Here is a 16,467-nt window from a genome sequence, read left to right on the forward strand (position 1 = left end):
CTCGCGCACGCGCACCGCAGCGGTGGCGGCGGCGGCGGTTCCTGTCCAGGGGGCTGAGAGCGGCGGTCGGCTTTGAGGCGAGCAGCGTTGCGGAGGGGCGCGGCAGCGGCGGCGGCAACTCAGAGCTCGGAGCCGGAGTCCGGGCTCTGCTTCCAGAGGCCGGCTCGGAGCCCGCCCGGTCCTCAGGGCGGCGGCAGCGGCTGCTCCGGGTTACGGCCTAGGCCTAGGCGAAGCCTCGGGCTCGAGTGCGGTGAGGCGCCGGCGGAAGGCGCGGCCCGGGCGGCAAGATGAGCGTGGAGGCGTACGGCCCCAGCTCTCAGACACTCACCTTCTTGGACACTGAGGAGGCCGAGCTGCTCGGTGCCGACACCCAGGGCTCCGAGTTCGAGTTCACCGACTTCACCCTACCCAGCCAGACGCAGACGCCCCCCGGCGGCCCCGGCGGCGCGGGAGGCCCAGGCGGAGCGGGTGCAGGCGGCGCGGCCGGCCAGCTCGACGCGCAAGTGAGTTGAGCGGCGCATGGCGGCGCCGGAAACCGGGCGGGAGCGGGAGCTGCGGCGCCAGGTCTCAGTTAACCAGCCCTGGGCCCCTGTGAACCTGCGCCAGGTCCGAGTTTGTGCTGGTCCGAGCTACCGGCCCCAGGTCCAGTTAATAAGCCTGGGTGTATGCTTCCTACTCTGGCTCCTTAAACAAAATCCCTATTGACCATCTCTAGTTACCCACCCTAGATTCCTGTTTAACTGCCCAGGTACCTGCCACCTGCCTTGGGTCCTTGTTACCTGTCCTAGATCTCTGCTACCCTACCCTGGTTCCCGTTTACTTACCCCTTTCCCAGATCTCTGCTTCCACCTTCAGCTACCTTTTCCAATACCTCTCCCAGGTCTACCTGCCACAGTCATTGCCATCTGCCTCAGGTCCCTACTACATACCATCTCCTCTAATTCCCTGCCTCTTGTCCTAGCCACCTGCACCTAGTCTCTGCTACCTGTCCTGTTTTCCTCCACCCAGCTAGACTGGGCAGTGACCTGCATTAGTGTCCCTCCTCCTGTATAGCACAGAATCTGCTCCAGCTCAAGGCTTATGCCAGAACTGCCCTCACTCCCCTTCTAGGTGGGTCTAAGGTGACCTACACTAGGTTTCTCTGGCCCTAGTGCTATCCTCTGGACCCACACTGTCCTCCAGGGTCACCTATTTGGCTAGTCCAACCATCCCATCTCACCCTCTTGCCACTTCCATCCACCACGCCTCCAGCCAGGGTTCAAGTTTGGTGGAGGGGCTCTCTGGAGCAAATCTAGGGTTTTGGCGCCTCGGGTGGAAACAGCCCACTTTGTGGCTGGTTAAGGTGGCTGAGAGACAGCTGCTGGTTCGTTTTTTCCTTCTGGGTTGCCTGTTGCTGAGACCAGTGTTATGTAACTCCTAGGCTCTGCTTGGAAAAGTTGGGTTTGAGTTTTGTTCCTTAGAGGCAACCACAATGGGTATCACACGGGTGACTGTGCCCTGGGGAGGGGCTTTTGTTTTGAATGACAGACTGTCGGTGTAGGCTAGGGACAGGCCATCCCTACCTCCCTGTCAAATGGCTGGCTTGGTGTTGGGCACCTCTAGGCTTTGTTTTCCTGTATTCTCCGGGGAGCTGCCGACTAGAGCCACAGGTGTTCTTACAGTCCATGTGTGTGCTTAGGGCTAGGGAGCCACCACCAGTCTCCAGCAGTGATCTCAGACCGAGTTCCGGGAGGGCCTTCGAGCTGGCTGGTTGAGTCATATTTGTGGGTAGACCACCCACTTGGGCTCATTTTCAGCCCTAATAGGAGAAGAAGGCTGAGTCAGCCCCTACTGCGGTGCAGGATCAGGTGTGCCTGCGTGTTGTTTCTAGCTATTTACCTTTAGCGTAAGGAGGTGGAGAGAGGGCAGGTTGCCTGGAGGAGTGAAGTGGCCCAGAAGGCCAGTCCTCCTGTTAGTTTCCCCACTAGGTAGACCTACTTACCTACCTTCCTTCCTTCCTTCCTTCCTTCCTTCCTTCCTTCCTTCCTTCCTTCCTTCCAGCCTTATGGGCCTGGAGAGGGGCACTGTGCAGCAGGCTGTGATGGCACAGCTGGGGAGACCAGGAGTGGAAGTGGGGTGCTTCATCTCAAGGTCTTTTAGCTCTAGCTAATGTACAAAGCAGACTTGTGCTATGCGTGTGCTCACATGGGTGTGCCCTGCTCCGCCAGTTGAAACCATAGATTGAGCCATGAGCTGCCGCCCACCTGTGGCCTCTCATCATAAGGGAGGGAGGGAGGGAGGGAGGGAGGAGGGAAGAGATGGAGGAAGGGAGGAAGGGAGAATGGGAAGGAGGGAGGGAGGGCCTTCAATCCTGTATTAGGAAGACCTGTATCTGTGGGCAGAAAGTGAGCAAAATTGGAAAGTGGAAAAAATCCTTTGCACACCCAGTGTCCTCAGCCACCAAAAACATTGCTTTTCGTTATTTATCCTTGGAGGTGAATGGGTCACACAGGGGATCCTAGGAGGATAGACCCCCTACTCAGTAGGTTGAGCTGCCCCTGTGGGCTGCTGGCAGTTCTCTTCTGGCTTTATTGAAGCAGAATCATGGAACCTGCATATATCCCTGGAAAGCTGACAGGACAGTGGCCTTTTGGGCCACCATCATTAATACCAAGTAATGTCTCAGCATCCTGAGTCCCTGTACCCCCAGCCTCTCTCTTCAGCCACCAAGAATCCTGTGGCCTCTGTGGATGTGAATGTCTCAGGCCCTTCCTTTGCTGGATAGATGGCATAGTATACTTGTCCTGTGTCTCTCATGTTTGTGGTTCATTACTTTGGAGTGCAGACAAACCACAGGGCCCTGTTGTTACTGTCATAACCTGAGTGCCCCTGTGCTGGTATGTGTTGGTGTATTCTTTTTGGGACTGAGTGGCTGCACTGCACTGAGCCGGAAGGTACCTTGGGAGAAGTTTATAGAGGAAGAAGCTTATTCTGGAGTCCTGTGTCCCTCTGCATGTGTGGCTCTGGATACTGACCCTGGGAATTTGACCCTGAAGTCTAGAGGTAGAGGACTGTTGGCTCAATGTTGGAGAACCCCATTTTGTGTGTGAAAGGCCCTACTGTTCATTAGAACACTTGAGGGTCCAGGAAGAGTGTGCTGGCACTGTTTTGCAGAGTCCCTGAGATAAGACAGGCTGGTTTCCCCGATCTTGACTTTCAGATCCCTTTTCCTTAGAGAACCAAGAGGCGACGTGAGTTGTCACTTGAATGCAGGCTTGTGGGAGAGACCCCTGGTCTCAGCTCCTGAGTGCTGCTGTCACCTTTCTTTCTGACAGTGAAGTCGGTGGGAACAGGACCCACTAATGGAGAAGAAGTATCAGGGCTTGACTGTAGACACTATCAGGATAAGAACGACCAAAGAGGGAGCTGGGGCCAGGGTAGGGGGCACCAGATAGGATTGAGTTGCCCTTGTTGGGATGTGATGGGTCTTTGGGGACCTGTGGCATCTCCACTGTCACATGCTTTTTAGCACATAGGCCTTCTGCCATCAGTGAAATAGCAAAAATCAGAATGCTAGAAAACAGATGCCACTGTGTGCCCATACTGGAGACTTAGGATTTAATGGCAACAAGGACTCTGATATGCTCCTGTGCTCCAGTACCTCCTGGTCTGTCTTCTTCACAGGGACCTATCATCCCGTCCAGCCTCACTGTCCACAGGCGGCTCCTTAGCCTCATGGGCCACATCATGCCTGCTACGGTTCAGCCTCCTGTACGGTCCCATTGTGGGTGTGTGGAAACCTGTCCTCTGTTGAAGTGCTGAGGCTCTGAGAGCAGAACTGTGGGTGCATGACTATGACATTTGTCATATTTAGCCCCTTCACCCAGCTCTGTCTTACTAGGAGAGAAGTGAGCAAATCAAGATCTCTCAAGGGCTCTGCCTCTGTGAGCCCTCCTCACTGCTGGGAACAGCTGTTATAAAGTGAGACAGTAGTCACTGTGGCTCTCCTTTGGTGCAGTTCCCTGGGCAGCACATGCACCCATGAGGCCCATTGGCCAGTGGTCACAGGTGAGGCTGACGGCAGCCCCGAGGCCCTCACGATGCTGTGGCTGGGACTGGCGCCACCTCTGTACCCTCAGGTGTTCCCACATGATCTCTTGACAGCCTGTGGCCTGGCTTCTACCCTCACAGCATCTTTTTTTCCTTTCCTGCATGGTGGATTGGTGGAGGAAGGCCTGACCAGCTGCTCATGGTGCCCACTCTGAGACACTGAGAGGAAGGTAGCAGGATGACCTGAGTGCCTGTGGCAGCCTTTGGGGGTCACCAGCCTCGATGAGTTGGGAGAGCGTGGCCTGGATGTGGTTGTGCTGTGGGTACTGTGATCTGTCTTGGACAGAAGGGCCTTGAGCAAGGCTAAGAGGAAGAGTGGCAGAGGATGGATGGCACTGTGTGACTCTGATGGAGCCGTAGGGAAGCAGGGGTCTCTGGCAGTGCTGCGTGCATGCCTGTGGACATGTGTAAGTTGCCTGTAAATGAGGCCCTCTCTTTTAGTGGCTGTTGAGCCCCACCCTGCCCTTCTGGGCTAGCGAGAGAAGAGGCACCTAGAGCCACAGGTGCAGGATTGGTGGCCCATAGCTTCAACAGTTTGGTGGTCACTGAGGGGGTTTTCTCACGGTTTGGGACAGTCTGTTCCAGCTCTTCACAGCCCTGTCCTGGGTGCATGCCTGCAGTACTGCTGCTTCCTCAGGACTCAAGGGTGCTGCCCTGTGAGGGTGTAGTTCCCCTTCGTGGCCCTGCCCATGGGTTTAGCCGTGCACTCAGGTCATCTGTCCTTGCCACTTTTTGCTGTGTGGTCCCGTTCTGTGTGCCTGTGGGAGAGGGGTGAGCTCATACCACACAGAGAGCAAAGGTCAAAAACCACAGGATGGAGAAACGAGGGCTTCTTGCTGAATTGTCACCTCTGTAAGTCAAAATGGTTTCGACTCAGTTTGAGTCCAAATTAAGGTTAAGAAAAGTTAAGAGCCACACTACACTGGCAGTGAGCAGCCCCAGCTGGGTCTTTATCCAGACACTACGTCTGTTCTGCAGCTGGAAAGGCCGGCTGAAGGGATGTGGCTCTTCATTGGTTTGGGGTGGAGGATGCCCCATTTCTTTGTAGCCAGCTACCCTAGGCTACACACCTCCCACTCATCTCTTGCTAAGGGCCTGGGAGAGCAAAGATGACTCACTTTGTATCTCAGCATTGTGTTTTGAAGGCAGACATGGATTTGGCTAAGACTCTTGGGGCCTTCTGGAGGGCAGGCTCTCCTCAGGGGTGGGGCTCCTACAAGGAACGGGCCAAAAAGTGTCCCCTGGGGCCAGATCCAGATCCAAGGCTGCCCTGGCAGGTGCTGTACACCTCGAGGGGCATTTAGCCAACCTAGCTGAGGGTTAGGGCAGCATATGTCAACCAAGGTCCTAGGGCACCAGCCAGCAGACTTAAGTGGTGTGATGCCTGTGAATCCTGGAGTATGCCTCTGGTCTGAGGTCATAGCAGCTTACAATGGGGACTTAGTTTTTGTAAGTTTCTTCTGGAAGCTCTATCACAGGGTCTGAGTTCTGTGTATCTTGTAGGAATTAGTCTTCAGGCTGGTGACCCTATTGGCCTTGATTACTGAGAAATTCAGGGTGGACCTAAATGTTACTGTGTTAGAGCAGACTTTCTCCTGATTGGGGCCCGAGAGACACAGCTTTGGCCCTTGAATTGGCTGGGCACAGTGACCCGCCAGCATGCCTTTCAGTCTGGTGAGATGGGAACTGTGCCCTGGACTTCCCCACGGGGCAAGGACTTGCAGCACTGTGCTGGCCAGGCAATAGTGTCCATTCAACCTACTGTGTTACCTGCTGTGGGCTCTGGCCCTGTTCTGTGCCTGGTGCTGTCCCTTAGTGTTAGCTCATCTTGTCACTATCTGGGACCATATGTCTCTGAGAGCCTGAAGGTGTTTGCTCTTTAACAATCACAAAATGTAGAGGAGGCCCAGTTGTGATTGGTGTCATGGCCAGTCCAGCTTGGCTTTTGTGGGATGCTGGAGAGTCCTGTATTTGTCTCTCAGGGTGACCAGGGCATCCTGTCCCTTAGCTTGCATGAGGGCTGTGAGCACAAATGTATGCTATTAGGATCTTGGTGTCCTGGTGGTACCAGTCCCACACTGACTGGTGGCACACGCAGAAAGGATAGCTGCTTCTCTCCTTATTTTTGAGACAGGATCTCCTGGCTAACCCAAATCACTTATGTAGCCAGGCTAACCTGGACTCACTCTCAGAGATCTGCTTCTCTTTGCCTCCTGCACCACTGTAGTTGGCCCAGAGAGGCCGTTTCTTGACATGAATGTGTGGCTGCTGTACAGATCAGCAGGGTGTGCCCACCCAGAATTCTTGGGGCTCCATCCAGCTCCACTGAAGAAATAACTACCTCCCACACCTGGTGACTTTCTCTGGCAGTCAAGGCAGCTTCCTCAAAGCACAGGTGCAGGCATCAGCTACACAGGTCACCTGGACGGTGGCTCAGGGCAACTCTAGGATTCCACCTCATCCCCATGTGCGTGTGTAGCAGACACCTGTTCATGGCACAGACAGGCAGAAATTGGAGCTCTTGTTCCTGTGTGGGGAGTGGAAAATGGTGTGGCTATAGGAGAAGTGATGCTCGCCTCAGAGCAGCAGGTGTGCTGTGTGGGCAGGAGTATTGAGAATCTGCCGGTCTCCCAGTCTCCCACCTCTTCTACTTTTCAGACCTGTGAGACCAACAGAGCCATCTAGGGTAGGACCTGCCCTGTTTAAGCTCAGCTCCCAGGCAGGCTCCGAGCTCTTGCTGGCGTCTTCTGTGTGTGATCCCATGCACCCTACTGAGTGCTGAGGTGGGAACTCCTGCCCGAGAGTGCTAGCAAACCTGTCATTTTCTTGTGCTTCAGCATGTGCGACTGGCTTCCTAGAGGCTGATGTGGCACTGGGACACTATGACCTTTACCAGCTTTGCTATTACCTGGAGCTCCAAGGTGGGTGACGGTGGACCTTATTAGGTTCTGTCTAGCAAGGCTGAGGTTTTGGGTAGGAGGGTCCTAAGCTAGTGACCCACAGGACTTGGCTCAGGGAGGTGAGCAAGTCAAGTTCTGTAATAGCCCTACTTATAGACACTCCCTAGTATCGTCACGCACAGAGTTCAGAATGGCTGTGGCTCTGGAGAAGGGCTTGTTGAGCGACCATCGTGGGCCAGACATTTCTTAGGGAGAAAGAATGCCCTGACATGCTCACTCACTCAAGGCATCAGCCCTGTCACAGTTTTAAAGAGATCCTTTGCAGTGATAAAATGGTTTGGTCCAGAAATTGGGGCCAGGGCTAGAGAGAGCACTGGTAGAACTCCACCTGGTACATATGAGGCCCTGACTCTGTCCCTAGTGCTAAGGAAGATGAATCCAGAAGTTACGATGGGTCTTCCTTTCTGAAAGTTTTTAGATAGCAGAGCTCACTCCCCCTTGCCTGGCTCTAGAATCATCAGTACAGACACAGGGTGACTGCAACCAGGCTGAGTCCCCATGTGTCCCAGTTATAGGGTGCGTTTTGGTGGTGTTGGGAATTGACCCAGGAATCCTGGCCTTTCTTGGGTATTCTGTTTTTAGGGTTTGAGAAATGACTGGCAAATATCTGCATGTAGTATGGAAGGCTCACATCTATATCTGGGAGGTAGCTGAAGATTGAGGCTGGGGACTGGACATGACTGATATCCATAGCTAGACAAGAGCTTACCATGGTTGGTCAGGAGGTGTCTGCTCCTTTCTCTTCTTGAGTCCTGGTGCTTGGCCTGGGGACTTTGCTACTTCTAGGCTCCTGAAGACACCCGGTAGCTAAGTGCTGGGGGTGCTGACTTAGTGCTCTGGAGCTGAGGTTCCTGGGGTGATGGTGGAGCCATGGCTCTTCAGTGCAGACATCTTATGCTGCACTGGACTTTGAGGCTTTTCATGGCTATGTGTTTCTCACATAAGGCATAACCCGGGCATGTGAGGCGGTAGCTTCCAGTTTCTGCCTCAGCCTGCAGAGCCTCTATGATAGGACTCAGGTAGACTTAGGTGTATGTCTTTGCATTACATGGCTATCCCTAGGATGTGTATGACAGATTTGAAACAGTGGTTTTGTTCTGTGCCCCTTGGCTGTGGGAACAGTTTTGGCATGGCTGAACTGAGTGGGACCCCCTGCTGCCAACCAGCACTGACCCTTTATTTAGTCCTGCTTGATAGAAGAGCATGAAATTCAACAGCAGAAACCTCACGAGTGGGGCCTCTGGGTGCCTTTGGTGGCCTGCCTTGGTGATGCTGTGCTCTCTGTAGGTTGGACCAGAGGGCATCTTGCAAAATGGGGCTGTGGATGACAGTGTGGCCAAGACCAGCCAGCTGCTGGCTGAGCTGAACTTCGAGGAAGATGAAGAGGACACATATTATACCAAGGACCTCCCAGTCCATGCCTGCAGGTAGGCTGCAGGGCTCCACGGTCCCTGATGCTTATTTAGAACCCTGAGCACAGTACCTAACACCCCAGATTCACAGGGCTCTGTGCGTCCCCTGTCATAGCCGCTCAGCAAGGACCCTGAAGAGCCAAGGCAGGGCATGGATCCTGACTAACTCAGCTCCATCAGGATCACCTGAGGGAATTGGAAGCTTAAAGAGTTGGAATGTCCTTGGGAGGGGAACCCCAGTGCAGCCACCTTCACCCCCATTTAAAACCCCCACCTGCTTGCCCGCTACAGGGCTAGTTTGGCCTCTCCCTCCACACACCTGTCTCCTGCAATAATGGCTCTCTCCTGATTGACAAGTGTTTTTGGGGATAAAACGACTTTATAGTCCACAGGCAGGCTCACTTGGAAGCCCTAGTTCTCCTTGCCACCAGGAGTAGACTAGGAGCCCAGTGAGAGCATGTTCTGGTTCGACACCTCATGCCCCAACCTGCCCGGTGCACAGCAGAGCTATGAAGACCCAGTGATTCAGGGCCCTCATAGCAGCATCATGAGCCTGGGCTGGACATGCCAGTCCCTGGGTGCATAGTGCCTACCTTCTGGAGTCAGGTGCTCCCACACCCACAACCGTGTTAGTAACTGACAGGCTGAAGGGGAGGGACAGGATCACATTGGGCCTGTGCCGCCTAGGCATCTGTGTTGCCCTTGCACTGCTAAACCAAATCCGGAAGCTGCAGGCCAGCCAGCACTGAGTGTTGATGTTTGGGCTTTTCCAGTTACTGCGGAATCCATGATCCTGCCTGCGTGGTTTACTGTAATACCAGCAAGAAGTGGTTCTGCAACGGCCGAGGAAATACTTCTGGCAGGTAGCTAACAGCCATGCATGTGTGTTTAATCAGCAACACTAAGGCTGCTGTGAGTTACGGTGATGTTGGAGCGAAGCTGGAATGAAGTGGTGCTGCTGAACCTGGGCTCCCCCTTGACTGGTGTAACTTGAAACAGATGGTGGCGTGTGAGCACTTCGACATGTTTACCCTTGACTGATTCTCTGGCTCGCTCATTGTGTGAGGAGTTTGGCTTAATTCGGTTCTCAGGCTGCGCCTGTCTCTCGTGAGATGAGGCTAGCCGCCTGCCTGTCCTCCTTCCTGGGAGGCTGAGGGCACACAGCTGGGACAGTGGTTCACGATTCCAAGTCATCAGGAAGAACTAGAGCTATCCCTATCTGAGTGCTTCTGCTGAGCCCCAACTTCATGCTGGTTCTCGTGCTAGTGTCAGGTATCGGGAGACACTGCTGGAGAGAAACGTCTGGGCCTGATGTGCCTGTGTCCCACTGCCAGCAGGGGTGTAGTTTGTGAGGACATTCTCTAAAAGGAATGCCACAGAAAGCTGTAGGTACCAGGTCTACAATGAGGCAGGGGTAGCATCTTTAAAAGGTCTTAAAGTCACTTTCAGGGACTAGACATCCCATTCTCAGGGGGAGGAGTAAGACCTGCAAAGCCAAGAATGGCTGAATGGCCACCAGGGGGCTCTGGTGAAGGTTTCATGGGATCATACAAAAAGACAAGTGTAACTAAGACAGTCAGGAAGAGCTGGCAGAGCCCGAGAGCCCTCAGGGATGAGGTGGCCAGCCAATGTGAACCATCATTGGGGTAGGCTATGTCCTCATGTGGCAGGGGGAAGAGAATAGAGCTGTGGTCCTCAGGGCAGCTCCTTGCTTACAGCGGCCAGGAGGTGACCTTCTTCTGTAAGTAGTCATGAGAGAAAGGGCCTTCTTCCTGGAAGAAGCCATTGCTGTGCCCGCCTGCCAGAGGTTAAGTTAGCACCATAAACTGGGGCTAAAGAAAGTGGGACTGGAGGAAAACTCGGGTTGTGTGAGCCAGTGAGCAGTTTCCTACAGGCAGATGGGGTAGAGCAGGGCTGTGGCTCCCTGGGCGCCTGTGCCCATGAGGTGTGACCGTCTCACGCCTGTGCTGACAGGCCATGAACAGTACTAGACATTTTGTATGGGGTCCCAGCCTGGAAGTGCTGAAAAGCCAAGCTCAGGGTGTTAACTGCTGATGGTTTCCTGGTCTCAGCCACATTGTAAATCACCTCGTGAGGGCAAAATGCAAGGAAGTGACGCTGCACAAGGACGGGCCCCTGGGTGAGACAGTACTGGAGTGCTACAACTGTGGCTGCCGGAACGTCTTCCTGCTGGGCTTCATCCCTGCGAAGGCGGACTCTGTGGTGGTGCTGTTGTGCAGGTGAGCTGCCCGTAGCAGGGCTGGGCTGGGCTGGGCAGGGCAGGGATGGCTCAAACCAAGGTCTGCGTGTATTCTGGCCTGGTGTGGTAATGTACACTTTTAACCTTACCATTGGGGAGAGAGGCAGAAGTATCTCTGAGTTCAAGGTCAGCCAGGCCTACATAGTTAGAACCTGTCTCTAAAAACAGAAAAAAGGAAAACAACAAGTCTGCCGTGAGCTGAGGCCAGAGCTGATCTTGTAGATGCTGCTGCCTTCTGGCTAGTTAGATGCCTCCTGGGCCAGGTCCCAACCCTCTCTCCTGCCCCACAACTGCACAGGCAGCCCTGCGCCAGCCAGAGCAGCCTGAAGGACATCAACTGGGACAGCTCCCAGTGGCAGCCCCTGATCCAGGACCGGTGCTTCCTGTCATGGCTGGTCAAGATTCCCTCTGAGCAGGAGCAGCTGCGAGCACGACAGATCACTGCACAGCAGATCAACAAGCTGGAGGAGCTCTGGAAGGTGAGCCTCCCAGTGACAAATGGGCATGGCCGGCCAGCCTCACACTGGGGCCTTTGGAAGGAGGGGAGGGAAGGACATGACCCAGGGCTCTGTAGGGGACATAGTGAATAGTCTGAGTAGCTGGTTTAGGTTGCGACAAGATTCCTATTCCAGAGAGATCTGTCCTTGTCCCAAATGACAAGTCAGGGCTCCAGGGTAGGTGTGGGGTTCTGCTCTGACTAGCTTCAGACTCTGACCTTGTTCTCCAAGTCTGGCTCAGGGTATCAGTTGAGCCCCCTCTAACCAGAAATCCTAAGTAGTGTTGGACAGAAACCTTCTAAGCTTATCCACTTTAGTCTCTTTGCAGTTGGGTGGTCAGGTTCTTGTTACCTCAGTATGTCCGGGTTCTCTGCTGTCTGCCACAGTGAGGCTCCCTGAGGGCATTCAGTCAAAGGGGAGCCATGTTGGTACAGAATATGGGAGATGGACCTGGCTTACTGGGAGAAGCCGGGCACTCTGGCAGCTGAATCTGGGGCTCCTGGTTGTGGGCCTGAGTATTGTGCTGGGCCCTGGGGGTGCTGCCAGGTTTCTTGGGCCCAAACGGTGTTGGACATGCCCATGGCCATCAGGATAGTAGACTCAGCGCAGTCCTCGGCCCAGTGGCCACTCTACCTTGAGGGTTCTTGCTGAGGGGCCTTGGGTTTCTGCTAAGCTCTTGACCACTGGCTGCGAGTTAAGCAAGACAAGGACAGCACTATTCTTGGCCATAGGAAAATCCTTCAGCAACCCTGGAGGATCTGGAGAAGCCGGGCGTGGATGAGGAGCCGCAGCACGTGCTCCTGCGGTACGAGGATGCTTACCAGTACCAGAACATCTTCGGGCCACTGGTCAAGCTGGAGGCTGACTATGACAAGAAGTTGAAGGAGTCACAGGTGACATGGCTGGGCCTCTAGCAAAAAAAAAAAAAAAAAAAAAAAAAAACCGAGTGAGGGATTCTTCCTGGGCTTGCGCCTGGGTGGAAGCAGTCGTGCAGAGGGGAAACCCTCGTGTCTGCTTCACAGCTCTGTCTGCAGCTCCAGGAACATTTCTGGGATATGGGACCCGTGCCACCAATCCCCCAAAGTGCCTTCTCTCCCTACAGAGCCTGATGTGTGGGGTTTCCTGAGGCTCTACAAAGCTTGCTTCTGGGACTGGCTTAGGCAGTGGGCATTGGGGGGTCCTGGTTGCTTCTTCCCCAGATGCTGGAGTTCCTGGCTGTGTGTGCTGTGCACAGCACAGCACAGACATGGCCTTCCTAGAGGCTCTGAGCTGTGGGGAGCCCAGCCTGTGAATGAGTGGTGGGGCTAACTGGGCCCCTGTTTCTCATGTGTTCAGACTCAAGATAACATCACGGTCAGGTGGGACCTGGGCCTTAACAAGAAGAGAATCGCCTTCTTCACTTTGCCCAAGACTGACTCTGGTAATGAGGATTTAGTCATAATTTGGTTAAGAGGTGATTTTAAGTTTTAAAATATTTGTGACCATAAGTAGCATAAAATTCCTAGTCCCCCATATCATGTCCCTTATGTGAACTCTGCATGGTGAAGGCCATTTCCCTCTTGAAAGTGCTAACTCTGCTGCTCCTTCCTGCAAGATATGCGGCTGATGCAGGGGGATGAGATCTGTCTGCGGTACAAAGGGGATCTGGCACCCCTATGGAAGGGGATTGGCCACGTCATCAAGGTTCCCGATAGTATCCTTTGCCACATCTGCTAGGAGGATGGGTGCTGTCCCCAGGGCCCTGATGTGTATGATTCCTTCCTCTTTCCAGTTTGTGGGACATGCACTGTGTGTGTGTGCGCGCGTGTGTATGCATGTGTGTGCGCGCGCGCTTGCACATGTGTGAAACAGCCTTTGGCTGCTCATCAAGGGGAACTGGTCTAGTGATGAAGCCAGGGACCCTGTAGAAGGTGACGTGGAACAGGAAACAGACTTAACTCAGTTGCCAGATTATGGTGATGAGATTGCCATTGAACTCCGCAGTAGCGTGGGTGCCCCCGTGGAAGTGACCCACAACTTCCAAGTGGATTTTGTGTGGAAGTCAACCTCTTTTGATAGGTTTGTATGAAGACCATACCCCTGGGGGCCCCGTCCACCTTCAGTACCTGTGATCCGTGTGGGTTTTACACTGGCTTTCTTTATAGGATGCAGAGTGCATTGAAGACCTTCGCTGTGGACGAGACCTCTGTGTCAGGGTATATTTACCACAAGCTGCTGGGCCACGAGGTGGAAGATGTTGTCATCAAGTGCCAGCTGCCAAAGCGCTTCACGGCTCAGGGGCTCCCCGACCTCAACCACTCTCAGGTGCCATTGGGCCCATAGGGGCAGGGTCTGTGGGGGCTGTAGCCTTTGCAGCTCTGCTGATGCTCAGTCCTTGCAGGTGTATGCTGTGAAGACTGTGCTGCAGAGACCCCTCAGCCTCATCCAGGGCCCTCCAGGCACAGGCAAGACTGTGACATCAGCCACCATTGTCTACCACCTTGCTCGGCAGGGCAATGGGTAGGTGCTTAGGAGCAACAGCTTTGTGGGTGGGAGGTGGCAGTATCACAATACGGGCACCTTGTGTGTTCCACAACGCACAGACCTGCCACACAGGAATGAGGGTGAGGCTGCCATGGAGCTGATGGTGGCGGGTGACAGGAAGCTTTACTTGTTCTACCTTGGCATGGCTGTCCCTGCCTGTCACAGCTGCACAGCTTTTCTATTGCCCTTTGCTGAGCTTCTCTGGGCGATGCTGACAGCCTATTCCACTCTCTGCAGGCCCGTGCTAGTCTGTGCTCCAAGTAACATTGCCGTGGACCAGCTCACGGAGAAGATCCACCAGACTGGGCTGAAGGTCGTACGCCTCTGTGCCAAGAGCCGTGAGGCCATTGATTCCCCAGTGTCCTTCCTGGCTTTGCACAACCAGATCAGGAACATGGACAGGTGAGTGTCTCCAGCTTGGGGCTCAGTACAGACTGCACCCTGCTGCTGGCACTGACTCCCACCCCATTGTCTGTAGCATGCCTGAGCTGCAGAAGCTGCAGCAGCTGAAGGATGAGACAGGCGAGCTGTCATCTGCAGATGAGAAGCGGTACCGGGCGCTTAAGCGCACAGCTGAGAGAGAACTTCTCATGGTGAGCTCAGTGCCAGCCCGGGAGCCTTGGGGCTGTTCCTTGTGGGCAGAGGGGCCTGAGAGACTTGTCCAAGTCAGAAAACTGGTAGCATGTCTGTGCCTTTGCTTTTGAGAGCTTGGAGGGCCCTCGTCTCCCTGATCTGTGCCTACTGTCAGAGACATGGCTGCCACTCTTGTCAATCTCTAGTCTAACAGCAGCCCATCAAAACTAGAGTCTCAGCCTTGGGGTACCACCAGCTCGGCACTGTCCTAGAGGCAACTGTGTCTGCTGGGGAGTGTGCTTCAGAAGGCTAGACCACTTTGAAAGTTGATGTGCATGGTCACCTGTGATGCTCATTTTTGGACTCCAGGAGAAGTGGCCTGTTTACTTGTTGGGGAACTGTGGAGAGCCAACCTTGGGCAACACAGCAAGACCCCGCCAGAGCAGCTTTTGCGTGTGCACCACAGGAGTGCCTACTCACACAGGAGTGCCTACACACACAGGAGTGCCTACACACACAGGAGTGCCTACACACACAGGAGTACCTACACACACAGGAGTACCTACACACACAATTGCTGGGTGGGTGTAGAGCAGGACATTCCAAATCCTAAGCCATCTGGCCATGGTGAGGCAGGCAGGCACAACGTGCCCTGATGTCTCTGCCTTCCCCAGAATGCAGATGTCATCTGCTGCACATGTGTGGGTGCTGGTGACCCGAGGCTGGCCAAGATGCAGTTCCGTTCCATCCTCATTGACGAGAGCACCCAGGCCACTGAGCCTGAGTGCATGGTGCCTGTAGTCCTTGGGGCCAAGCAGGTGGGTACCTGTCACTCATGTGGCCCTTGATATCCCCTCCTGTAGTGGTGCTGGGTGACACAAGACCTGCAAGAGGTTCTTTGAAGGGGGCCGAGTCCCGTGTGTTCCACTGCCCCCGCCTCCTGGTGCTCGAGCAATACGCACTGAGCAGCCCTCTCCCCACTCAGTGGCACTCAGTCTGCTGCTTTGAGACGTAGAGGCCAGCCTTTGTCCCTGTGGTAGGCACTTAGGAGCATGGAGCCTGAGGTCTAACCTGAGGGACTTCTTATTGCAGCTGATCCTCGTGGGTGACCACTGCCAGCTGGGCCCAGTAGTGATGTGCAAGAAGGCAGCCAAGGCCGGGTTGTCTCAATCGCTCTTCGAGCGCTTGGTGGTGCTGGGCATCCGGCCCATCCGCCTGCAGGTGCAATACCGCATGCACCCTGCACTCAGCGCCTTCCCGTCCAACATCTTCTACGAGGGCTCGCTGCAGAATGGCGTCACTGCAGGTAACAGTTGGGTCATGACCTCACAGTCCTCCCTATGGCTGTCAAGGTGCTGTTGGAGTGTGGCTGCCCCACACACACACTGGCCATGCACAGCTGGTCTGTAGATGGGCCTGCCTGGGAGTTCTGGGGTTGCTGGGCCTTTCACCGTGGCCATCTCATGTACTGGCTCCACCCCTTGGCCATTGCTTTGTGTTGGACAGTTCCAGGATAGGCACCCTAGACAGAACTGAACCTCCCTGACAGCAGGGTTTTCTTGACAAACCATCAGTGATGAGACCAGGGAAGTAGATTGCGAGAGCCTGTCTTTGAGTTCAGCAGCTGGTGACGTCTATTACCTGTGGTAATTTGAAGCTCTGTGAACAGAGAATTTTAGGACACTAGGGTCACCTAAAACTATTTATGGCAGTGACCCCTTCAGGGTCTTTGCACAGTGTCTGTTGGGAGGACCTAGAGAGCCTGGGTAGTAGGCAGAGCGGTCTGTGGAGGCCACTGCCTATGGTGCTGTGCTATCAGCTCAGCCATAGCTACAGTGTCATACACACACCCTTGGAAGCTGTTTGTGGCTCAAAGCTGTCATGGCAGGTTGGTTCAGAAACAAAGTGGGCCTAGCTGTCCTCCATGAAGCCTGAGTGAAGTGGAATGAAAGGTTGCTATCTGACTTGCTTTGCAGCATAAAGGTGTTTTTCTTAAAATTTTTTTACCAGCTGGGCATGGCTCTCAGCTTTAATCCTAGGACTTAGGACCAGACAGGCAGGCTCTCTGGGAGGTCAGGGCCAGCCAGGACTGCGTGCTGAGAGCTGTGTCTCTGGTCTGCCACATGGATCCAAGTAGCCAGAGGTGGGGACAG

At 54.4% G+C, this 16,467-nt stretch overlaps 1 protein-coding gene across 3 annotated transcripts in view; it reads left to right on the forward strand.

Moving 5' to 3' along the window:
• Window positions 1-16,467, forward strand: part of Upf1 (UPF1, RNA helicase and ATPase) — a 20,797-nt gene continuing 4,330 nt past the window's right edge. Inside the window, exons 1-15 of one of the 3 annotated variants that reach the window (XM_063275731.1) lie at window positions 1-503; window positions 8,337-8,476; window positions 9,235-9,324; window positions 10,534-10,701; window positions 11,020-11,200; window positions 11,950-12,111; window positions 12,554-12,638; window positions 12,813-12,911; window positions 13,168-13,276; window positions 13,363-13,522; window positions 13,599-13,717; window positions 13,979-14,143; window positions 14,220-14,334; window positions 14,989-15,132; window positions 15,407-15,620. In XM_063275731.1, coding sequence (XP_063131801.1) covers window positions 288-503; window positions 8,337-8,476; window positions 9,235-9,324; window positions 10,534-10,701; window positions 11,020-11,200; window positions 11,950-12,111; window positions 12,554-12,638; window positions 12,813-12,911; window positions 13,168-13,276; window positions 13,363-13,522; window positions 13,599-13,717; window positions 13,979-14,143; window positions 14,220-14,334; window positions 14,989-15,132; window positions 15,407-15,620 — 2,167 coding nt within the window. In that variant the 5' untranslated portion in view covers window positions 1-287. Of the gene's footprint in view, window positions 504-8,336; window positions 8,477-9,234; window positions 9,325-10,533; window positions 10,702-11,019; window positions 11,201-11,949; window positions 12,112-12,553; window positions 12,672-12,812; window positions 12,912-13,167; window positions 13,277-13,362; window positions 13,523-13,598; window positions 13,718-13,978; window positions 14,144-14,219; window positions 14,335-14,988; window positions 15,133-15,406; window positions 15,621-16,467 lie in introns of all 3 variants that reach the window. The other 2 variants (NM_001427359.1, XM_063275730.1) reach the window with 2 other exon arrangements.

Source organism: Rattus norvegicus, chromosome 16 (assembly GCF_036323735.1).
Source record: "Rattus norvegicus strain BN/NHsdMcwi chromosome 16, GRCr8, whole genome shotgun sequence".
In the NCBI taxonomy this organism is placed as follows: domain Eukaryota; kingdom Metazoa; phylum Chordata; class Mammalia; order Rodentia; family Muridae; genus Rattus; species Rattus norvegicus.